Below are 24,681 nucleotides of genomic sequence, written 5' to 3'. Positions count from 1 at the left end.
ACCTTTGAGCATTGCAGATTGTCACTGTACACAACAGCAATGTTTTCTTGATGACATGTTGTTATATGCAATCATCACTGTGTATGATGGCAGAGTAATTCTGTCATCTTAAACCATAGTGTTTTTCTTCTCTCAGTGTCCACTAAAAGACATTAATATTGTATATTGTGCAGACCCTGAGCATAGTCACACACTGCAAAAGTCAGCTTTCAAAAACAACAAAAAAAGCAATGAAATGGGGGAAATATTACATAAAATAAGCAAAATTATCTTCCAACAGAACGGGATGATTTTACTTGCCAAGATAGTCTTAAAACAAATAAGTACAAATGATGTCAGATGTCTTAAAACTAGTGCAGTCAGACTAAAAACAAGTAGGCCTACATTTGTCTAGATACAAAGACAAGATTTTTTGGGGGTTGAGGATGAGAAGAACATATTCCATTCGTCAAAAAATCCAAACCATCAGTTTATTCATTTCAAGATGCGTCAAAGGGCGTACCATACACCACTCGTAAGATTCCATATGAAACATGCAGCTAGCCCTAACTGTGACTTGTGCTCCCTCAATATATCATATTAAATTGAACATTTAAACACATGATATGGGACTGCCCAGAGGTCTATGACATATGGAAGGAAGTGGCATTAACTCTGGTCTGATATGATTGGCAAGTCTGTACCCCTGTCCCTGGAACCAATTCATCTGTTACTTAATGATGATTCATGCATGGAATTGAATGAAAAAGAATATGGAAAAACACGACTTGCTGGCCTAACTGCAGCCAAAAAACATGTAGCATTGGGCTGCCACTACACAAATTGTACACTCGAAGATGGTTGGAATACTTTCAAGATGTGGTCATGCTAGAACGGTCCACGGCCCTGGTAAACATGATAAATCGTGAGAATTATAAGGTTCTATCTCTGTTTAGAGCAGTTCGGAGATATTGAGCGTCAAAGTTTTTACATTCCATTATGTTTTGTGAGATGGAACCTTTGTATTTTATTAATTACTGACAAAAAAATGTCAACATTTTAAAAATATCACCACACAGGCATTAATAAACACCTAATGGATCAGATTATGTAAAAAACTCAATTTTGACGAGATAGAACCTTATAATTCTGACGTCACGAAATGGTAAATGTGGAAAGGGGCCGACTCTGTAACAGACCTGCTGTACATCTGTATTAATAGTGTGATTCTAAACCAAGATGGAGGGGGGGAGGAGGGGGTCAAAACATTCTGTGTATTGGGACGTATTATGTTGATCTTCAATAAAAAAAACTATTGTTCACCAAAAATGAATAAGAGATATGAAACATATCCTTAAATAATCAGTTAATTTTTTATTCTTACATTAAAATAATTTCACAATCAATGAACCCACTTCATCCCATCACAAAACTTCAAGAAAGAGTAAAATTCAACACACACACACACACACACGCACACGCGCACACACACACACACACACACACACACACACGATAATAATATAAGAGGTTTGGGACTGGCCATTTTATAACTGAGTTTGGCATATTACATCACATCTCCCCCCACACCTCTTCTTAATGCATTTAAATGTCACATTGCAGGGTCCAAAAGATCACCTGATGTCCTTTCAGTCACTCCGGTGGTCAGATGTGGCTGTGACAGAGGTTTAGCAGCAGTAGCACCACCAATCCCATCATCTTTTTTTAACATATAATCTTTTCCTCGACGTACGGAGTGTCGTGTTTATGTAGCGGGCAGCCCATTGGACAGGCGCTGACGCTGCGCAGGGCCGGGTGGTAGCTGGCAAACATGGTTTTCGCGGTGGAGAACTTGGTGAAGGTGCTGCCGCTCTCTCTGACCTGGGCCCTGGCCGCGGCGCCGGACAGGATCTCCATGATCCTCAGGAGGTTGTGCTCACTGCGGGACGTAGAATATAACATGACAGGACGTTAGAATGTATAAGGTTCTATCTCAATTTTTGGTCAAAATTGAGTTTTTTACATAATCTGATCCGTTAGGTGTTTATTAATGCCTGTGTGTTTTTTTTTTTTTTTGAGTTAGTAATTAATAAAATACAACGGTTCCATCTCACAGAACATAATGGAATGTAAAAACGTTGACGCTCAATATCTCTGAACTGCCCTAAACAGAGATAGAACCTTATCATTCTAAAATCACGAGGAGTCCAAATATGTCACAGAACAATTACATTGACGATAAGAACACTGCACCATACATTGAGGATAAGAATGGTTTGGCACCATGTACAATTTGATCAGACAAGGATTGAGGTGATCATCACCTCTCCTAATACTCGACCCTCACCTGTACACGTGGATACTGGAGGCGATGCACCAGGCCGTTTCACTCTCTGGGGTAGAGGGCTCCTGCAGTACTTTGCGGGCCAGACAGAGAGCAGCACCTGCCAGCTCAACAGGCAGGTAGACCACACACTGGCCCTCCTGCAAAGACAGCTCCAGCAGGTAACGAGCCATCCACGTCACCTGGTACACAGACAGAGCGTGACGTTAGAATTATAAGGTTCTATCTCCATTTTTGTCAAAATTGAGTTTTTTTACATAATCTGATCCATTAGGTGTTTATTAATGCCTGTGTGGTGCATTTTTAAAATGTTGACATTTTTGAGTTAGTAATTCATAAAATACAAAGGTTCCATCTCACAAAACATAACGGAATGTAAAAACTTTGAAGCTCAATATCTCTGAACTGCCCTAAACAGAGATAGAACCTCATAATTCTAAGCTCACGAGAGGGAGTTTAGGTGTTTAAGAATATCATGGAATCTTAAAAGGCACAATCTGGGAATTTGTTCAACGGTAACTTAAATTCATGATCCTAGCCATAGGATTGAAGTTTACAGACCATTTTTTTTGCTATAGAACAATACCACAATAATAAAACTGAAGAGACAGCAGTCAGTCAAATGAAGAGGTCAAAGGTGAAGGACTTAAGGTTAACCAACGTTGTTGCTGCAGCGTGCGATGGAGGCGATGAGGAGGAGGAAGTGCAGCGGGGGGCAGTTGGACAGCTCGAAGTTGAGCTCGCAGAAGACGTGGCGCTCCATGCTCAGCAGCTGCCGCTTACTGTAGGTGTTGTCCATCAGGAAACACAGCTCTGTCGCCTGGGGAGGGGAACAGGACCCCCAGTTAAAATACTGCAGCCCTGTTTGAATACCTCAGAAAAACGCATTGTTCCTTCTTCTTACATTTACATTTTTGGCATTTAGCAGACGCCTTATTCCAAAGCGACTTACAATCAATACATTTGAATACTAAGCAAGTGAATCATCAATCCACCAGTCGTAGCGGGAAGAGTAATCCAGCTCAGGCCCGGGGCCATTGATAGAAGGAAAAACCTTCTTCTATCACCTTCTTCTAAACCTAGACTTTTAGTTTTTTTTGTTTTTTGACACTGGAGAAACAGAGAAACAGTATAAGGGGGGCAATAGAAGTTTTTAGGGACACAGTAGAGGGGAAAGGCGGGTGTCTTCAGGAGACGCAGTTCCTCAGTACTTTCACAATAAAAACAATACCAAGTGTGAGGAACAGGCCACAGGACAGTGAGCCACAGCCACAGGGGTGAAGGAGGAGGATGATAGAATACCTCAGGGACAACATTCTCTTCCTTCTTGGCCGCTAGGATGAGACAGACGAGTCCCAGGAGCTGCAGGTTGTCCACGGACACCTTGATCAGGCGCAGACAGCGGTTGATGAGGTAGACAGCCAGGTAGAGGGTCTCGTCCGAGAAGTTGTACCCGTTCTATGGGGAGGAGGGATAAAGATGGGGTGAGCTACTTGTGCTTATTTGTTCTTAGAAAGTAGGGGGAATAGTGAATGGAGAGAGGGGCTAAATGAAGGAAACAGATAGCCTAAAGTACACCTACTCACATGGACCTGGATGATCCAGTCTACCAGGATGGTGCGGCACGATTCTGTGCAAGGCCACAGCAGGTCTGGGTTAGGGAAAGTGTACCGCAGCTGACTTCTCTGGAGGAGGGAAAGCAAAGAGGGGGTCAGTCAGACGCCATAGTACTTCGATTGTTCTAGAGATCAACATAACACAATCAAACAGTGTGTTGGGGGAGGGATGGTTCTGCCACGGGTTAACTGATCTCCACCTCACCATCATGTCTGTGAAGACATCCCAGGCATACACCTTGTCACAGATCAGGCCCAGTTTCTCCATGCTCAGCTCCATCTCGTGGAGCAGCAGGTCAGGCACCAGGCACCGGCACCCCAGCCACGGCAGGTAGAGCAGGACAGCCTCTTGACACCCATCTGGGTCATTCAGGAGGGAGAGGAGTGGGGGGAGGATAAACTCAGACACACAAACAATGGAGAAGCTCTCATTCAGTTGGATAAGAATGTAGTTATTCTGTCTCAGAGTAGGCAAAATAAGTATCTGTGATAAAAAGAACACCTAAGTGTGCATATGTTACGGTACATGTGGGAAAACTAGGGTTAGGTGCTAGGGTGACTTGGTACATTTTTCTAAAGAAACAAATACATTGTTAGCATCTAGTCATGCAGTTAGTCACTTAAGATGGGTTTTCCAGCCACCAGTGGGGTGGAATTGAGGAAAACCATTGAGGCACCACTGCCAGATTGGGAGATGCACCCGAACGCCTTTGTTGGACAGTAGAGTGACCGCCAAAGGCAGAGAGGCCCAGACAGTCAAAGACTCCCCGTTAATCTGGCATGCACTTGGAGAACCTGGAGCTACAGACAGAGCTCTGGTCCTTAGGATAGCATGCTGCTCCTAACCCTAACCTTAACCCTAACCCTAGCATCCTCACATGTACCGTCTTCCCACATGTACACATAGATTGACAGGACTGAATGTATTACGGATATTCAGAACTTGTGTAGGGCTATGTAACCTGCTGATGTTTTGGCTGTATATGTATTTCTAATTGAACAATTATGTAAATGGTCTAATAAATGAATGCTCAAGCATGGGTCGTTAATTGAAAGTATGAAGGGAGAGTGAATTGTGACCTTGTTGGCACATGGGGCCGTCTTCCTCATGGTAGCCCCTGATAATGCCATCATCTGTTGACACTGGCAACCTCCTGGCCTGCAAACATAGAGGAAGAAATGCAATCTGTATGGTAAGACTGCAATGATACAGTGTAGCATAACGTGAGTTTAGAATGATAAGGTTCTATCTCCGTTTAGGGCAGTTCAGAGATATTGAGCGTCAAAGTTTTTACATTCCATTATGTTTTGTGAGATGGAACCTTTGTATTTTATGAATTACTAACTCAGAAATGTCTACATTTTAAAATAACACCACACAGGCATTAATAAACACCTAATGGATCAGATTATGTAAAAAACTCAATTTTGACAAAAAAGGAGATAGAACCTTATAATTCTAACGTCACGATAAGCCTTTGTATTGCCATCTAAAGAAAAACTCTTGTTCACACTTCTTTTGAAAGTCTTAATTTCGCCCACAAAAGGATGGAGGCAATCATTTTAGCAATTGGGATTGAGGAAAACGACCTCATGATTCTTCAGAGTTTGAAACCATTTATGACCAGGACAGCAGAACACAGCATAATATATCAGGGGGCAAATGTGAGCATTGCTATGGAGCAATGGCTTTTAGACCTAAACTTTTAATTGTATTGAGAGGAAGGACTTGTACATTGAGGTGTACGAATGTACATTTTCACCGCACTAAAAAGTGCGACTCACCTGCGCGGTTTGAAATGTTTGGTTTCCCAAGAAATGCAGGTAGGCCTGATCGTGCATTATTATTCTAATTGCACACTCACCTTCTTGTGTAAATACTGCTGATGCATGAAAGTGTGGAATCCGGTCTTGGCCATGACGGTTCGGACCTGAGACAGCGAGATCACTCAGCAGCCGCAGCTGTTTAAAAACCAGGACTAATAATAAATAAACTCAGGTGATTCACTAATTGACGTGAGACCTCTTTATTTGCATTGGTGCCTGAGTGACCACTATGGTGGCCCAGAGGGGTAAAGACTTTATTCTTTATTTTATTTTTTAATTGAAAACTGTTTTTGTACTCATGTTTTATTGTAGGCCTACAGTAGTATGGGCAGAGATCTGTGCCACTAGAAACTGAACTTGAATGACTGACTTTTGAATTTGAATTGCTCAATTTGAATACTTTAATTTAAAACAATTAATTTGAATCACATGATTTGAATTGTATTTGTATTGTTTAAATTGATTCAGTTTTTCAATTCAGTTATTCAAGTTAAACAATACAAATTCAAATTATGTAATTCAAATTCAAAGTCAGTAATTCAAATTCAGTTTCTAGTGGCACAGAGCATCCCCACCTAGTAAGGATTTATTTAGTTCCTCTCTATTTCTGACACACACTCCAGCCCAGTAGGTGGCGGTATTGCAGCAATAGCATTGGATGCCCACGCCCATAAAACCCCACAGAAGAAGAAATGTGACTTTTTTGCCTGGATGTGCCTTATCATGTGAGTTTACAAGAAAACAATCTTAGTGACCTGTCTATGTCTATGTTTACCCCTCGAGTAGTTGAAAAGGTTTGGGTGTTTTTTTGTTGTAACTCAAGGCACATTTATTAGGTTGATGTCTGTCAAGTGGACGACAGAATCAATGAAAGAAGCATTTGATCATAAACTGTCTTGGCGGCGTTATTTTTTTTCGTACCCGCATTCAGCGTAATGCACGCCCACCTGCCTCTGATTGGCCGAACGTTCCCAGTCTCGTAAAGTATAAACAAAGATGGCGCACGTTTATACGGGAGCTATTTGGCAAACCATATTAAACGTTCACGGAGCAAAAATAAGCAAAATTATGAATTATTTGTTTGATTTGTTTTAGCGGTTATCTTAGTTAGATCACGACTGAACTAGTTATGTGCAGTTATGTGTGTTGCATTTATTAAGTTTGCTCAACCAGGCCCAGTTGCTGGTTAGCGATGAGATTCGGAATCCCCTAACCCTAACCTTTAACCCTAAACCCTTTTTTCCCGGGAGGCTAAAGTAGTCAGGAGCTTCGCTGAAGGTGGGCGTACGTTCGGCCAATCAGAGGCAGATGGGCGTACGTTCGGCCAATCAGAGGCAGGTGGGCGTACGTTCGGCCAATCAGAGGCAGGTGGGCGTACGTTCGGCCAATCAGAGGCAGGTGGGCGTGCATTACGCTGAAGGTGCGTACGAAAAAAAATAACGCGTCTTGGCGGGTTAATCTGTAACTCTGATACAGGAGTTTGATTGATTGATTGAAAACTTTATTAGAAGATTTGTAGAAGTAGGTACATGAATGTACATATTACATACAAGGTCAACTAACAGGATAAAAACCCAAGAAAGCCACTGGCTTATTTCAATTGGGGTCCTTGATTCTCAATTCATCGTTACATGTAAGACAGACAGAAAAACTAGTACTATCTACAAGATAATACAGACAAATAACTATTACTATCTACAAGATAAACATACATCCATCATGGGAAGAACAATACAACAAAACATAAGGTATGTACAGCGGGTAGGACAGGTGGGGACATACACCACAGGTGGGGGCGGGGGACAAAACACAAAGTATGTACAGTGGGTAGTTCAGGTCTTTTAATCTGATTTTTGTTTTAGAGGGTCCAGTTACGGATTGCAGCCTCCTGTAAATGTTTTTTGAGAGTGGTTTTGAAGGTGGGCAGTGTTTTACACTCCTTTAAGATTATAGGAAGGGCGTTCCACATCTTTACTGCATAGTTTGTAAACGAGTTTAAACCCTTGTTTGTGGTGCAACGCGGTTGAACGTGGTTCGTGGAGCTTCCTCTGGTGTTGTAAGTGTGGACGTTGTTCACTTTTTGGAAGTATGTTGACAGGTACTTGGGTGTCTTTGTGGTGTAGCGTATCTTGAAGACTAGGCCCAGTGCAAGCTGCTGCACTCTGTCAACTACTCGTAGCCAATCAAGGCTCAAAAAATGAGCAGCGGTTAGATGTGTCCTAGGGTTGAGGCCTAGCAGAAGCCTAACCAGTTTATTTTGGGCTGTCTGGAGTCTTGTTTTATGGGCCTTTGTGGTTCTATAGTACCATGATGTTACGGCATAGTCGAAGTGACATTGAATGAGAGCTCCTGATAGGGTCCTCAGTGTGTTTTTACTGACAAGTGAGGATATCCTGTACAAGAATCTCGTTTTATGGTTCACTTTTTTGATTACTTTTGCTGCCATTTTATCTCCGGAAAGATTTGCCTCTAAGATGGAGCCCAGGTATGTAATATCCTCTTTTCTTGTGATATTAATGTTACCCACTTTTATTTTAAAATGTTCAGCCTTTCTGAGTTTAGATGGGGATCCGTATAGGATGGTTTCAGTTTTACCTAGGTGTATTGATAGTTTATTGTCAGCTAGCCAGATGCAGATTCTACTCAGTTCAGTGCTTAGCGCTTTTTCCACCTGCAATATGTCCCTGTCAGAGACCAGCAGAGCCGAGTCATCCGCGAACAGGAACAAATTGCAATTACATGCTGATGACATGTCATTCACATATATTAGGAACAGTAAAGGTCCCAATATGCTTCCTTGTGGAACGCCGCAGGTCACTGGGAGGGGGGGGGACAGTGTTCCGTTCACACTAACCACCTGTTCCCTCCCCTCTAAGTAGGATTGCATCCAGCTCACCGATGTTCTATCGAACCCAATTGCTTTCAGTTTATCTAACAATATGTGGTGATCTACTGTGTCGAAGGCCTTCTGGAGGTCCAGCATGACCATGCCGCAGTACTTGCCCGAGTCCACCTCATGGTTGATGTGGTCGTTCAAATAGAGGAGGCATGTGTCAGTGGAATGGGATGTTCTGAATCCTGATTGAAATTCATACATCAGCTTTTTTTCGGTAAGGTACCTATCGACCTGTTCATAAACTATTTTTTCCATAAGTTTCGAGATGGAATTAAGAATAGAAACAGGTCGGTAGTTGCCTGGGTCTAATTTGCTTCCTTTTTTATACAGTGGGGTTACCCTTGCTATTTTAAAGTCAAGGGGGACGTGTCCCTGTTTGATGGAGAGGTTTATTATGTGGGTGATGATTGGGGTAATGGAGGCAGCTGAGTCTTTTAGAAATCTGGCTGGAATATTGTCATGGCCCGTGGCCTTTTCTGAGTGTAGAGCGCCTAGCTTTTTAAACACCTCATCGTTTGACACCATGGAGAGTTTAAAATCATCATTGCGTACACCCAGTTTATTGTAGAACGCACGGATGTGCTCTACACCATAACGCCCTGAGTGGGGTGGTAGATTGTTAACTAATTTAGTGGCTATGGTTGTAAAGAAAGTGTTTAAGCACTTAGCCACATCCAGCTTGTCTGTAAGGAGAGAATCACCAGATTTTATGCTGATGTTTGTAGACCTGGTTTTGAGTTTTTGACTGCAACCTAGTTGGCTATTAAGTAGCTTCCAAAGGTCACGTGGTTTGTTTAAGTTTTCTTCGATTTTGTTATCGAGGTATTCTTTCTTAGCAGATTTGGTCATGGTAATTACCTGATTGCATAGTTTGTTGCATTGTTTTTTAATTTTCTCAAAGTGGGTTTTGTGATCTTCGTTTAAGTGTTTCACTAATTTTGATTTGCATTTTTGAACTTCAGAGCATTTTAGGTCTCTGACTTTCATAGCATTTAGAATGTCCGAATTCATCCATGGTTCCGATCGGGTTTTAACCCTGGTGGTTCTCATGGGGGCTATACTGTCAATAATATTTAGGAATTTGGTTTTGAAACCTAGCCATGCCTCTTCAACCTGTGTGCATTTTAGTTCATCTAACCAGTCTTGATTCTCCAGTTTATGGTTCAAAGCCTCACTAGAATAGGATTTAAGGGATCTCGTGGTTACAGTTTTATGACCGCCAGCCTTGGGTTTCTGTTTTTTACGAGTGCAAAAGATCATGTAATGATCACTTAGCCCACATACAATAACCCCACTCTTGGAGATTTTGGACTCATCCGATGTTAGAATGAGATCTATGGTGGTTTGAGTAGAAATACACACCCTAGTGGGTTTGGTAATTTGTTGACGGAGACCGTGTAATTCAGAAAACCTAGTGAAGGATTTGAAAACGGATGCTTCATTTCTGAGCATGTCCGTGTTCAAATCTCCAATAAGAATCTTTTCCACACAGTCAACGTCATCCATGCATCCCTCAAGAATATCATAGAAATCATTCTGATCGGGAGGTCTGTAGATAGTACCAACCAGCACCGGTTTTGCTTTGTTAAAGATAATTTCAACCCAAACAGAGACTACATAGATGTCTAGCTTCGCTCATTTGTGTGTCTTTCAGTTTGGTGGCTCTCCAGTGATACGAACAGGGTTGGTGTCTCTCCAGTGATACGGACAGGGTTCGTGGTATCGCGGTTGACATGGAGGACTACGGGAAGGAGAGGGTCGTGGCGTTGGTGGACATGGACTGTTTCTACGTGCAGGTGGAACAGAGGCTGAACCCGGCTCTGAAGAACATCCCGTGTGTGGTGGCCCAGTACAAGACATGGAAGGGAGGCGGGTGAGTTTCCAACAGAGAGACTCACTGCTTTGGATGGCTTGTATTATGTGTGCTGCATTCTCCACCATAAACCTACTATCTTGATTGCTATATCTGTTGTTCTTTCTCAGCATCATCGCTGTCAGCTACGAGGCTAGGGCCCACGGGGTGACCAGGAACATGTTTGCGGATGATGCCAAGCTGCTGTGCCCGGACCTCCAGGTAGCACGGGTCAGGGAGTCACACGGGAAGGCAGACCTCACACAGTAAGTGCTGTCTACGGTCCAGTGTCTGTCTACACCTATCCTACCCTTACACCAGTGTTAATTTTGTCAGGCTTTTTAGTCACTTAGTCTTTGGTGTTTAGATGAAGATGCACACCAGTTCTAGTCACACCAAGTCACCTCCATTTTTCTTAGTTCCAGTCCAGTTCCAGTTGATGAAAACTGAAAACATTCCAGTGCAGTCTCAGTCCACAAAAACCGCAAAACATTTTAGTTGAGTTTTCGTCGCTGACTACGGCTAGACTAAAATGTTTTGGGGTTTTTGGACTGAAAACTGCACTGGAATGTTTTCAGTTTTCATCAACTGGAACTGGACTGGAACTAAGAAAAATGGAGGTGACTTGGTGTGACTAGAACTGGTGTGCATCTTCATCTAAACACCAAAGACTAAGTGACTAAAAAGCCTGACAAAATTAACACTGCCCTACACGATCCATCCCATGCCCACCTGATGCATGTTTGATGGCTAACATGCACATTAGCCCAATCTTTGATGGGGGTTGTTCATAAAGATGCACTACTACGCTGAACTACGGCACTAGTACCTGCTCAGAAAAAAACAACAACTGTGCTAACTAGCTGACTGTCTGTCTGCCTTTGTGCAGTTACCGCGACGCGAGTGTGGAGGTGATCGAGGTGATGTCTCGCTTCGCTGTCATCGAAAAGGCCAGCATCGACGAGGCCTTCATGGACCTGACCGCTGCCGTACAGCAGAGACTGAAGGGCATGGCGGAGGAGAGGATAGAGCCTCAGCTACTGAAGACAACCCACGTCCAGGGCTACCCACTGCCTGCTCCTGATGAGGAGGGGGGGGCAGCAGAGGACACAGTCTCTGATAAAGGTGGGGTTTTAATCTCCCTAATTAATACGTCTTCTTTGGCTTCTCTATCTCCAAGGGTGTTGGATTTATCAGGAACTTCTAGTAGTGGATCCAAATGTCTAGCTAGGCTATATCTTAGGGCTGGGCAGTGTATCGATATTTTAGTTATACCGGTTTGATCTAAGCTGTGATATGGAATTTGATTGTACCGTCGAAACACAACACGTGCAGATTGTGTGCTGGAACAGCATTGCTTAAAGCGTGTGGTATTCTAACATGAACCAGCATATTCGCCGCCACCACTCAACCATAACACTGACTTGGACCAGGAAAGCTGGGCAGGTTGCGTCAGTGAGTAAACAGCAGTCTATCTCCGATTTATTTACGTTTTTCTGAATAGAAGTCTGAACGGTCCGTCGGTTGGCGACTTGTTCCTGGTTTCACCAGCTGCTGTCACATATGTAGGCTAGCCATCAGGGCTGTGTCTCCAAATGTGGTGCTCACGGCCTCCTCACCCTGCTTCCCTCTGGGAGAAGTTTGCGGCTGCCTAAAACAGTAAAGGCCCGCCACAGGCTCAGTTTTTTCCCCTCAGCCGCTAGGCTGCTAAATTACTCTGGCTTCCCCCTCCCCCCCGCCTCCAAGTCTGCTCAGGACTGAATATGCACTGGACCCATTGAAAAACTCTGCACTGCACTTTATATATATATATAGCACTATCCAATGCACTGTTGTCTGTCCTATGTTGTCCTGTTTTTGCATTTGTTTTTGTTCATGTATACATGTGAAAAAAGCATAAACGCACCTACTGTAATGCCAAAACAAATTCCTATATGCGTCAAGCATAATGGCAATAAACGTTATCTGAATCTGAATCTGAATCATCTCCATGTCTCTCCCCAGAGGAGCGGAGGTCTCGGGGGCTTCAGGAGTGGCTGTCCTCCCTGGAGGGGGGTCCGGGCTGTGCGGAGCTGCAACTGGCTGTGGGGGGCTTGATCGTGGAGGAGATGAGGGCCGCTGTGGAGCAGTGCACAGGCTTCCGCTGCTCAGCAGGGATATCTCACAACAAGGTGTGTCCTTTACCAAAGTTAGAGAGAGTCGAGCCAATAGTTATGGCTACTCCGTCACTTACACTAACTGTTACTGATCCATCCTCTAATTATTTAAATTATTTATTTAGAACAGCTTCCTCACTTACTTCATACCTGCTGTTATCCTCTCGCTGAGATGTTAGCCACTAGGGAGGGAGAGTGCAACCTCCTGCCTATACCAATTCTGTCAGTAGATGAAAAAACGATTGAAACCATGGGTGACTGGGTGTATTGCAACAACTAACTGACAATCAATGGATACCTTTTATATCAAATGATTTAATGCCATTGCGTGAGTAGTGTCATATTTACAAATGGCTATTTACAACATTCACATCACAGCAACGACGACTTCCGTGAACAGACTCTAAACAAAAGTGAATAATAAAAAAATAAAAATAAAAACTTCCCTCTCTCGCTACACATGACACAACACACATTAAGTAGGAGACCGATGATCTTCTGGGATTGGACGACAGGGGCTGGTAGATGATTGGACAAAGGTGAGGGCTGACAGGATAAAGATGATGGACAGAACCCAACGACCAACAGGGGAGGAACCACATGCACACCACTTCACCTAGGGGGAGACGGACAGAAGCAAAACAAAACCAGACACAGGACATACATAACCCAAAACATACAAGTCTGTAACACCTGCCCTGAGTGCCTGTGTTGTAGTCTGATACCTCTGTATAACATCAGCCATTGTATTGGCTGGCTAGCTAATGAGAAATATTGATACTTTGCATTTGTCTCGATGATATTCAGAATCCAGTATCTATTGGCAGCCTTTGTTACCACCTCCTCTCTCTCCCCAGATGCTGGCCAAACTAGCTTGTGGTCTGAACAAGCCCAACTGCCAGACCATCATGCCCTTAGGTTCTGTTCCAGAGCTGTTCAACTCTCTTCCTGTTGGCAAGATGTGAGTTACTGTTACTGCACTTTTCTAGAACATAGACACAATGATATAATAAAGAGAAAAGGTGTATGTGTTGACTGTGTCGTATCATATCAAGTCTGTTGTTTACCTGCAGTCGGAGCCTGGGAGGGAAGTTTGGAGCCTCGATCACAGAGACCCTGGAGGAGGAGAACATGGGGGGGCTCACCCGCTTCTCTCTGGCCCAGCTGGGACAGCACTTTGGGGATAAGACTGGGTATGTACGTGGCCTGGGGTGGTCCAGTGGTCTAGCACCGCGGTCTACAGTGCACACATATGCCCATGTCGGCATGGGTTCGAATCCGGCCCATGCCCTGCTGACGTGCCCTCTCTCCCTTCTCCTTACTTTCCTGTCTGTCTTCACTATCTGTCCAATAAAATGAAAAATATGACTGGGTATGAACACTTTTGACTGGACATTTAGGAGTATTCCGTTGGTTTGATTGTGCCAGGCAAACTCAATCAAGCATAGCTACTAGGGATGCCGATACCGATACCATTGCCGATACAGAGTATCGATACTGAGTACTACATTAAAATAAATAATACCATTATAGTTCTAATAATGACTTTGAAAACATATTTTATTTTCTTCATCTGTTTCCTCACTTTCTGACTAACAAATTAAATATGTGACAGGGTCTGGGTGTTTAGCAGAACTTAGCAGAGCATAGTTTGCTGTCTGCTCTACTTTTGTCGTCGTCATCATCACTTATCCTAAAATATCTCCAAACTGCTGACATTGCTCCTCCTCTGCCTATACCTGCTACGAGAGGTTACGTTACGTTGCCGTTGAGTGGTATCGGGAGCTGTTGCATCAGAGTAGTTTGACGGGTACGAGTACTGGTACATGAGCACAGTATCGGTATCGATGCATCCCTTATTGCTACATATTTTAAATTATTTCAATGTTCACTATTTGAACCCAGACCTGATAGTTACTACAATTAAGCAATATCACACAAGAGGGAGTGTGTTATACTGAATAACAGCACGACCTCGAGTGTGATATTGCTTTTATACAACAGTTCTACAGCGCAATTCATTAGTTAACAATAATAAGTGACAACAGATTTGTTTGTTTATTTAATCATTTATTTTGGCTCCGTCAACAAAAAATAGTTCCGCAACTGGACTGTTGCCTAGTAACCTGAACACAAACATCTGCAGGCTAGCTACTTTGTATTAACGGTCATTTCGGAGTGATACATATAGTTAAAAGTAGTGTTGTTCCGATACCATTTTTTGATCCCGATACCGATACCGATACCTGACCGTGCAGTACTTGCCGATACCGAGTACCGATCCGATACCACGGCGTTTTGAAAAAAAAAAGGAAAAAAAAAAAAAAAACGCATACTCACCTCGATGTAAAATTATTGCTAACACTTAGTCTGGCACTGCTCAAAACCTTTGTAAAACAGGAAAAAAGACCAACAGAGAGTGAATGCTATAGAACTTTTTTTTATTATCTACCTGGTATGGTGACAAGAAAATCAACCCCTTATAAAACCTGAAATGTGGCTCTCACAGATGCCAATCAGTGCAATATCCATTTAAGATATAAAACAGTCGTAGTAGTAGTGCAACAGCAAGTGAACATTTACAAACAAAATAACTTTAAGATATAAAACAGTCGTAGTAGTAGTGCAACAGCAAGTAAACATTTACAAACAAAATAACTTTAAGATATAAAACCGTACAAGTAGTGCAACAGCAAGTAAACATTTACAAACAAAATAAGGCCCATTTGAGACTAACATAAGATGTAGGCCTACCTGAGGGAATAATACTATTTTAGAAGTCGCTGGTCCAAATATCCGTAGTGAAGCTGATGGCCTGCACCTTTCCTAGCTTATCTGAAACATGCTCAGTCACCTTCTTATTGAGGGCAGGGACGGCCGTCTCCGTGATGTATTTGCGACCTGGTATTTTGTATTTAGGTACCGCGTGAGCCATAAAAAGGCGGAATCCCACATTGTCAACAAAGGAGAGGGGCAGGTCACAGAGCACAATCATTTCAGACATTTTCTCAGTCATATTTCTTGCCATTTCACTCGTCGCGTCCCACTGGTCCTTTTTATGGAATGCGCTACTCAGCATTTGTTGTTTTGGTCCATCCGTTCTCTTGCTCGCTGTCGCTGCAGTAGATGACAGAAACTCGTCGTGCTCTTTAATATGTTTTAGCTTTAAATGCTTAATTAAGTTGCTAGTATTGAAACTGGCAGCTTTAGTGCCACCCCTCGACACATTGAGACCGCAAATTGTGCATTTAGCCGTTGTACACACCGGACTATCCACCTTGAAATATCTCCAAACCCCCGACATGTTTTCCTCTATAGCATGCGTGTTTGTTTTTCCGCGATAGTGAAGTGAAAACAAAAGCTGCCACGCCATTGGTTGAGAGCAGCTGCTCTGGGAGGAGCATGCCTGGGCATGTCTGCGCATGTCTGTGTTAGGAAGGCGGTGTCAGGTTACAGACAAGCTGAGAAAAACGCAACGTGGTATCGGGAGTTATTATTTGTTCGTACTCGCCGATACCGATACCAGCATTTTTGTGCGTATCGGTGGCTATGCCGATACTAGTATCGGTATCGGAACAACACTAGTTAAAAGTCCCAGTGCTGTTATACTGTATATCAGCACTCATGGAATGCCTCTTGTCCAATCAAATTACTTGGTCGGAACTAACTGTTGTATAATGTACTATATCCTGCAGTCAGTGGCTGTATGACCTGTGTCGTGGGATCGAGTTTGAAGCCGTGAAGCCCAGACAGCTTTCGATGTCCATCGGCTGCAGTAAGGCCTTTGCCGGGAAGTCCTCCCTCGCCACCGGAGAGCGGGTATTTATTTTCCACGGTGCTTCGACCCCTGCCTACCAAGTAGCTGTCGCTTCAGGTGCATCTCAATAGTCTAGAGTGGCTTCCTCCTTCTGCACTGATCATCAACAACTGGACAGATTAAAGCTCATTGTTCAGTTGATATCTTATTATGTTTACCTGTTACTGCTGCTGAACTGTGTCGTTTTGATCAATTCAGTTGAGAAGAAGGAGACAACAAGAGGAAACGACAATAACAAATATTGAAATGCACTCTGTCTGTTTCTCTCCCTTTTTCCTCTTTGTTTATCTCTTGTACCGTAAATACCAGATCATGTCTAGTCCTTAGTGTTAACTCTAGCGCTGTGGGGTGGTAAAGTCTGTTGATGTGAAAGTGATGAACTGAAGTATGTGTGTGTGTGCAGGTGCAGCACTGGCTCCATCAGCTGTCTCTAGAGTTGGAGGAGAGACTGTCCAAGGACCGAGAGACGGTGAGGAGACACTCCCGCTTCTCTTTCTTCTCTTTATCTTGACTCTCCCTGTTGTCCTCTACAGAGACTGACGAGGTCATCTCCTTGTCCACTCTTGACCCCTCCCTCTCTTGCTCCGTCTTTCCTGTTCATCTTTCTCTCCCCCTCCCTCCCTCCCTCTCCCTCCCCCTCCCTCCCTCCCTCTCTCTCCCTCTCTCCCTCCCTCCCTCTCTCTCCCTCCCCCTCCCTCCCTCCCTCTCTCTCCCTCTCTCCCTCCCTCCCTCTCTCTCCCCCTCCCTCCCTTCCTCCCTCTCTCTCCCTCTCCCCCCTCCCTCCCTCTCTCCCCCTCCCCCTCCCTCTCTCCCCCTCTCCCTCCCTCCCTCTCCCCCTCCCTCCCTCCCTCCCTCCCTCTCCCCCACCCTAACTCCCTCCCCCTCCCTCTCTCTCCCTCCCTCTCCCCCTCCCTCTCTCTCCCTCCCTCTCCCCCTCCCTCTCCCCCTCCCTCTCTCCCCCTCCCTCCCTCTCCCTCCCTCTCTCCCTCCCTCCCTCCCTCCCTCTCTCTCCCTCCCTCCCTCTCTCTCCCTCCCTCTCCCTCCCTCTCTCTCCCTCCCTCTCTCTCTCTCCCCCTCCCTCTCTCCCTCTCTCTCCCTCCCCCTCCCTCCCTCCCTCTCCCTCCCCCTCCCTCCCTCCCTCTCCCTCCCTCTCCCCCTCCCTCCCTCCCTCTCCCACTCCCTCCCTCTCCCCCTCCCTCCCCCCCCTCCCTCCCTCCCTCCCCCCCCTCCCTCCCTCCCTCCCTCTCTCTCTCTCTCCCTCTCCTCTCTAGAATGGTCGAGTGGCTAAGCAGTTGACAGTGGGAGTGCGCCAGTTGGGGGTCAAGAAGCCAAACAGTTTCTCCCGCTCCTGTGCGCTAGCACGCTACGAGGCTACCAAGATCTCCTCCGACAGCTTCGCCATCATCAAGAGTCTGAACACAGCAGGAAGACACCAGGCAGCATGGTCAGTAACATTGACTTATTTAGTAATTACTTACTTACTTACTTATAACTCTTACTGTCACACTGTGACGATCCACACTGGTACCACCAGTGGGCGCCAATCATCTGTTGTCTCGTTGACCTCCTCTTTTGGTTCCAGATGGGCACAGGTGGGGGTGATCATCCTGATTGTCCCAGGAACTTTAAGAGGGGGTCAAATTGATGGACTCGCTCTCTTCCTGGTCAACCAGCAGCCTTTTTGGTTGTTGTTATGATTTACTTTATCATTCTTTCCATTTAACCTATTATTCTTTAATAAATCTCCTATTATTGTTCTCCATGTGTCGTCTCCCTTTTTGTCACCTTGTCCTGAGCCAGGCAAGCGTAACAAATTGGGTGCTCGTCCGGGAGTGAATTTGGTGAGAGCAATATTCTCTCCCTTTTCATAGTTGATATTCGGGATTGGATTGTTGGATTTGTCCAACTCTATATTGGGAGACCCGCATGGTTATTGTTTATAGTTATTGGGTTTTGGTTGGATTGGATGTAATGTATTGTTTAGTATATTTGGTACGTTGGTTTGGGTGCTGGTGACGAGGGGGAGCTGGCCGTCCGACTGTGCTGACAAGGACGTAACTCTTGGTATTGGCTGTGATCTTCGGCTGGAGTTTGGTGAGTGCTGTGTTCTATGCAAAGCAGAGAAGGATAGGTAGGGCGGGTGGTTTAGATACCATCAGAGCTATACGTGAACCCCCGTGCTAGGAGTAGAAGCGCTTAACGCTTGTTTATTGTTTTCGTTTGTTATTTTTGGTGTGTTGAACGCGGGGGCGCCACCAGGCATTTGCTTGGTGGAAGAGTTGCATGTGAACGCACTGAAGACTAGCTGAGTGGTTAGTCAGTCATTACTGAGTTAGATGCGGGGCAGCTCTTACGAAGTATGTTAGTTACTTTTCTGTTTTGTATGTGTGCACAGTTACTCGCTTTAAATGGGCTGAAGATTATGGCTGATATGGGAGTAGTTTATAGGAGGAGTTTGTAATAGGAGGGGAGATTCCCGTTTGTTAGGGTTGGTTAATATTGGTTATTTGATTATATTGAGTTATGGATGTTTTTGAGGAGTTTGTGGCAGCTCCGTCGGTCGATGGATTGTTACAGTTAACGAAGGAACAACTGTGGAAGGTTGTGGAACATTATGAGGTTAAGCTTGAGGTGGTGAAAGGCCGAGCAAAGAAACAGGACGTAGTGGAGGCTTTACAGACTACGTTAATTAATAGGGGCATACTAAAGGGTAAATTGTCTGTCCCTAAAATATCCGTTGGGGTTGCATCTGGGTCCACTGAGTTAACATTTGATCAACAGAAGGAATTGTTAGCATTACAGATGGAATCACAGACGCGAGAGCGTGAATTTCAGATGCAAGAGCGTGAATTTCAGACGCGAGAGCAGACGCGAGAGCGTGAGTTTCAGGCACAAGAGCGTGCGAGGGACAGGGAATTGGAGTTGGATAAATTGGCTCATGAACGGGAGCGCCTTAGGTTGATTACTGAGGGAAAGTTATCTGACGGTGGAGGTGGCGATTCGAGTAATTCTAAGAGGGATAATATGTCTGTCATGGTTAGACTGTTGCCAAAGTTTAATGAAAAAGATCCTGATGTATTCTTTTCACTGTTTGAGAGTGTTGCCGACGATAGGGACTGGTCTACTTCAGACCGCACCGCATTACTACAGAGTGTGCTTATTGGCCGAGCTCAGGAAGCTTATATTGCTCTTAATGGTAGAGAGAGGAAAGATTATGATACAGTTAAGGCCGCTATCCTTAGGGCTTATGAACTTGTTCCTGAAGCTTACAGACAGCGGTTTAGACAATGGAAGAAACATGACAAACAAACTCATGTTGAGGTTGTAAGAGAACTAACCAGCCATTTCAATCGTTGGTGCGTGGCGGTAGAGGTGAATACTCTGGAGGATCTGTCAAATTTGATTATTTTGGAACAGTTTAAAACCATTGTCCCTGATCGCATTGCCACTTACGTAAATGAACACAAGGTAAAAACAGCAGATCAAGCCGCGGTGTTGGCAGATGAATTTGTACTGACTAATAAGAGTCAGTTTGGTGAACATCATTTTCGTAGCGAGGGGAGCCGTAGACAAAATCCGACCGTGACTAACCTATTGGTAAATCGTGCTAAATTCCCAAACGGAGGTCCTGGCTATTCTGTCCCTTTTTCAAGGTCGGAGCATGGCGGTCAGAGTAGAGTAGATCCTAACTCGACATGCAATTATTGCCTTGGGAAGGGTCACTGGAAACAGGAGTGTCCTGTCCTAAAAGGAAAAAAAAACTACAGTGGGAAGGGGGGCTCTGTTAGACCGTCGGTTCTTGCAGCGCATGCTGGTGGAGTAGGAGGAAGAGTGTCTGGGGTTGCCGAGGGGTCTCCCTTTAAACCAGGGGTGATGGCATCCTCAGTATCCAGCCCACCTGCGGCTACTGAGTTGGCGGGGGCACTACAGGGCTCTGCCTCCATACAGATTAGCGAGGAGGATCCTGATTTTGGTCCGTTTATTACTACAGGTTTCGTTTCTCTGGTGGGTAGCCCACAGAAAGTGCCTGTCCAGATACTTCGTGATACGGGGGCTTCAGAATCTTTTATATTGGAATCGGTTTTAACATTCTCTCAGGAGTCAAGTGTGGGGACCAGCGTTTTGATTAGAGGGATGGGGATGCAGACTTTGTCTGTCCCCTTGCATGAAATTGAGCTTTACTCTGATCTGGTCCAGGGGGTAGTAACTATTGGTGTTCGACCCTCTCTGCCTGTGGTGGGTGTGGCCGTCATCTTGGGAAATAACCTGGCTGGAGGAAGAGTGTGGAGTGATGTGCCTCCACCTCTGGTAGTTAGTTCTGGGTTTACACGACCAACAGGACCCGACCTAAGTGTGAAGGAGTTTCCTGAGGTTTTTACTGCCTGCGCCATGACTCGTGCTATGAGTTGCATGGACCCTAAAATTGATGATGGTAAAGAGTCTGATAAGTTCACTCCTGACAATTCTGTTTTTCAGTTACCAGATCTGCCGCCGTCTTTGTCTCGGAGTGAGTTGATTTTAGCCCAACAGGAGGATCCTGAGCTGAAGCTACTGCTCAGTGGGATTCAGCCTAAGGATGAGCTGGAGAGCTCTGACAGTGGTTGTTTTCTCTTGGAGGATGTGTTGGTTCGTCAATGGCTTCCTCATAATGATTGTTCTGTGAGTGACCCAGTTTTCCAGGAAAAATTTACTGGTCCTTACTCTGTTGTACGACAGGGGTCTCCATCTCCATCCACTCCTGTGGTGGCAGCAGGGTGGGAGGAGGATGTGAGTGGGCCTGGAGACGGTGTTTTGCGTCCTCGGTTTAAGACCATGAGACATTGGCTGATTTATGTGTTATTGTTTGAGTACTGTTTGGTTTCTGTTTGGCACTGGTTTGGGCTCTGCAGCACTTTGATGTATGTGGGAGGGGGGGGGGTCCCATCCAGTGGTCGTTTGTTCAGATCATAACCCCCTGACCTTTTTGCATACTTTGCAGAGTCCGAGCCAGCGCCTTACCAGGTGAATCAATGCTGCCGGTCTAAAACTCTTGTCCTTAATCTCTCTTTCTCTTGCTCCTCCCTCCTTAAATAGAGCTTTTCCAGGTACCAGGAATTGCTGGAGGGTGGGCAGGTTGTAGGGGAGGTTGGGATTTGACGATTAGGCTGTGTGGCAGAGATCACCGTTTTCTTTGCCATAAACTATTGTTATTATTTGTATTATTTGTAATATGGGAAACAAATTTGCAGAGACCTTTTTAGTAGGCCTCTGTTTTAAGGGGGGGGATGTGACGATCCACACTGGTACCACCAGTGGGCGCCAATCATCTGTTGTCTCGTTGACCTCCTCTTTTGGTTCCAGATGGGCACAGGTGGGGGTGATCATCCTGATTGTCCCAGGAACTTTAAGAGGGGGTCAAATTGATGGACTCGCTCTCTTCCTGGTCAACCAGCAGCCTTTTTGGTTGTTGTTATGATTTACTTTATCATTCTTTCCATTTAACCTATTATTCTTTAATAAATCTCCTATTATTGTTCTCCATGTGTCGTCTCCCTTTTTGTCACCTTGTCCTGAGCCAGGCAAGCGTAACACACACTGTAAAACTAACAAACTAATTCAGGCATTATGTAAAACATAGCACAAACATTTGTAACATCTATATCCCCACTTCAGGTAGAGAAAATCTGAGAAAAACATATAGCACCATATAGTGAGGTTAGAATTATAAGGTTCTATCTCCATTTTTGTCAAAATTTAGTTTTTTTACATAATCTGATCCATTAGGTGTTTATTAATGCTTGTGTGGTGTTATTTTTCAAATGTTGACATTTTTGAGTTAGTAATTCATAAAATACAAAGGTTCCATCTCACAAAACATAATGGAATGTAAAAACGTTGACGCTCAATATCTCTGAACTACCCTAAACGGAGATAGAACCTTATAATTCTAAGCACACGTGATGTCTCTCACCTTTGCCAGGGAGGTATTCCATCAACGTCACTAAATACGTTCGCTCAATATCTCTGAACTGCCCTAAACGGAGATAGAACCTTATCATTCTAAGCTCACGATATAACAGGCCTTACATTGCCTTACGGAGACTGTGACTGGAATGTTAGGTGTTTGCTTGGTTATATAGTATGTTTGTGTGTATTTATCTCACTCATATTACCCATTTCTATTTCTCTCTCTCACTCTCTCACTCTCTGTCAGGACTCCGCCCCTCACCCTGCTCCACCTCTCTGCTAGTAAGTTCAGCGACGCCCACTCTACTGGCGCTGGAGGAATTTCAGGCTTCCTGTCTAGTGATGTCACTTCCAAACAGAGTCTGTTCCCGACCTCCCAGTCCTCCACCCAACCCTCTTCTGCCGCCTCACAGAGAGACTCAACCCCTAAGAGCGCTGGCGCCATCCAGTCCTTCTTCCAAAAAGCAGCTGAGAAACAGAGGGAGAGAGAGAGAAAGAGAGAGGCGGGGCAGGTAGAAGAAGATAAAGAAGAGGATTATGGAGGCTCCTCAGTGGTGGAGATGAGTCTATCAGAGTCTGAAACCCCCACCTCTAGCGCACCTTCTCTCAGGTCCCCCTCTCACTCCTCCTCCTCAGTGGTAAGTCCCTCAGACGCCAGCCCTCTCAGCCCTCTCTCCTCCCTCGTTCAGAGGAAGACTCTGGATCTGCAGAGTCCCCTGGCCCTGGCCCCGGCCTCGCAGAGCAGTGCTCCGGCAGGAGATGACACCGAAGGATCGACCAGACACTTGACAGACATGAAGGGACTTGACCTATCAGGAAAGGACATGGTGGCAGGAAAAAACACAAATGTGGAAGCCAGACTGTCTGAAGAACAGGCTGTGACACACACGTCACTCTCTGCCTCTGAGCAAGCATGGTGTTCAACCTCTGAGCACAGTGAGCAGGCACGGTGTTCAGCCTCTGAGCAGGCACGGTGTTCAGCCTCTGAGCAGGCACAGTGTTCAGCCCTGGGGTTTAGGGAGGGGCCAGACCCCCAGTCAGAGGAGAATCACCCTAGGAGATCAGATTCACCCCTGTTCAGCCTCGACGTTCCCTGTGACCCCCCTCCACCTCCCAGACTGGCCCCTGAGGACCTGCTCACCTGTGAGTGCTGTGGCCAGGCTGTGCTGGCCTGGGAGATGCCTGAACACAAAGACTTCCACTTTGCCCAGGATCTGCAGAACTCTTTCTCATCTCCAACATCTTCCTCCTCCCCCTCACTCTCCTCCTCCTCCTCCTCCTCTGTTTTGGCTCGCCCCCTCCCCCCATCCCGGGGGAAAGGAGCAGCCCCCCCCCGGCCGTTCCGGGGGAAGACGCGGGCCAGGGGGGGCCATTCAGGACCCCAGCCTAAAAGGTCCCGCTCCCAGCCGGGCAAAACGGGCACACTGGACTCCTTCTTCAAGAGGAACTGAGGAGGAGGAGGAGGTGAGGGATGAGATGAAGGTAAACGTGTTAAGGACATACAGTAGGTGATGTATGATCAACCACTGGAAATATCTGAAATTCACTGCAAAATCAAGTATTGAGTTGTTGTTGTTGTTGTTCTATGATGCCATTTTAGTAATAATAATGACTATTTAGTCACAATAATTGAGTAATATGTTTAAGACATATTTGGACAGCAGGCCAACAGTCCATAATGGTTGTTTGATGAGTGTGACGATTGTTTGTGTGACATTGCACATGTGATATTTCTGCAATTGGTGCTGTATCAGGAGCCTGTTAATGCCATATGATCCTAATGGAGCACCATCATGAGGGTATGTTGTCTGTTCAACTGATGTTCAACTGATGTTCAACTGTATATTATATTTCATATTCATATTTTCATTAAACAAAATATATTGTTTTTCTGTGTGCGCTCTTTCTTTTTCATTAAGCACTAGTATAATGCATACAGCCTAGTATGCATGTTTAGAAAAATGAATGGAATAGAATCAATTACAGGGATTAAAGATCTCCGTCGCTACAACGGATTTCCGTCAGTTTATTATAGACTCTATACTTTATACATTCCTGTCTGAGTTTGACATTTAATAGTCTCTGTAAACATTAAGCAAAATGCTGGAACTCCCACTCTGAAAAAGCCAGCAAGGCAAAGCAAGAGGTATTGCCTAAATGCTAATGACATCTATATGTTACTTTGTTTGTGTTTTGGTTAATACTAAAAGCAATGTGCATACTGTAACATTAATTATATTACAATAGC

The 24,681-nt window shown here is 44.9% G+C and overlaps 2 protein-coding genes across 2 annotated transcripts; one reads left to right on the top strand and one right to left on the bottom strand.

Annotated features, from left to right (window-relative positions):
* Positions 1–1,704: 1,704 nt before the first annotated feature.
* ccnp (cyclin P) lies at positions 1,705–5,858 on the bottom strand (the record flags this gene model as incomplete). The annotated part of the gene is made up of 8 exons (XM_080549045.1): positions 1,705–1,918; positions 2,327–2,505; positions 2,985–3,143; positions 3,626–3,781; positions 3,910–4,008; positions 4,145–4,299; positions 5,020–5,098; positions 5,805–5,858. 8 exons carry the CDS (start codon positions 5,856–5,858, stop codon positions 1,705–1,707), a joined length of 1,095 nt encoding a protein of 364 aa, XP_080405171.1.
* A 1,279-nt stretch (positions 5,859–7,137) lies between these two features.
* polh (polymerase (DNA directed), eta) lies at positions 7,138–24,218 on the top strand. Its single transcript, XM_080549044.1, has 11 exons — positions 7,138–7,186; positions 10,333–10,535; positions 10,646–10,780; positions 11,404–11,639; positions 12,519–12,685; positions 13,528–13,631; positions 13,744–13,863; positions 16,366–16,489; positions 16,891–16,956; positions 17,759–17,931; positions 22,681–24,218. Exons 2-11 carry the CDS (start codon positions 10,396–10,398, stop codon positions 23,882–23,884), a joined length of 2,469 nt encoding a protein of 822 aa, XP_080405170.1. The 5' UTR covers positions 7,138–7,186; positions 10,333–10,395; the 3' UTR covers positions 23,885–24,218.
* Positions 24,219–24,681: the final 463 nt, after the last annotated feature.

Source organism: Nansenia antarctica (genome assembly GCF_963989245.1).
Source record: "Nansenia antarctica genome assembly, chromosome: 19".
NCBI classification, from domain to species: Eukaryota; Metazoa; Chordata; class Actinopteri; order Argentiniformes; family Microstomatidae; genus Nansenia; species Nansenia antarctica.
Note: the sequence above shows the minus strand (reverse complement) of the source record. Positions and strands in the feature narration are given on the sequence as shown.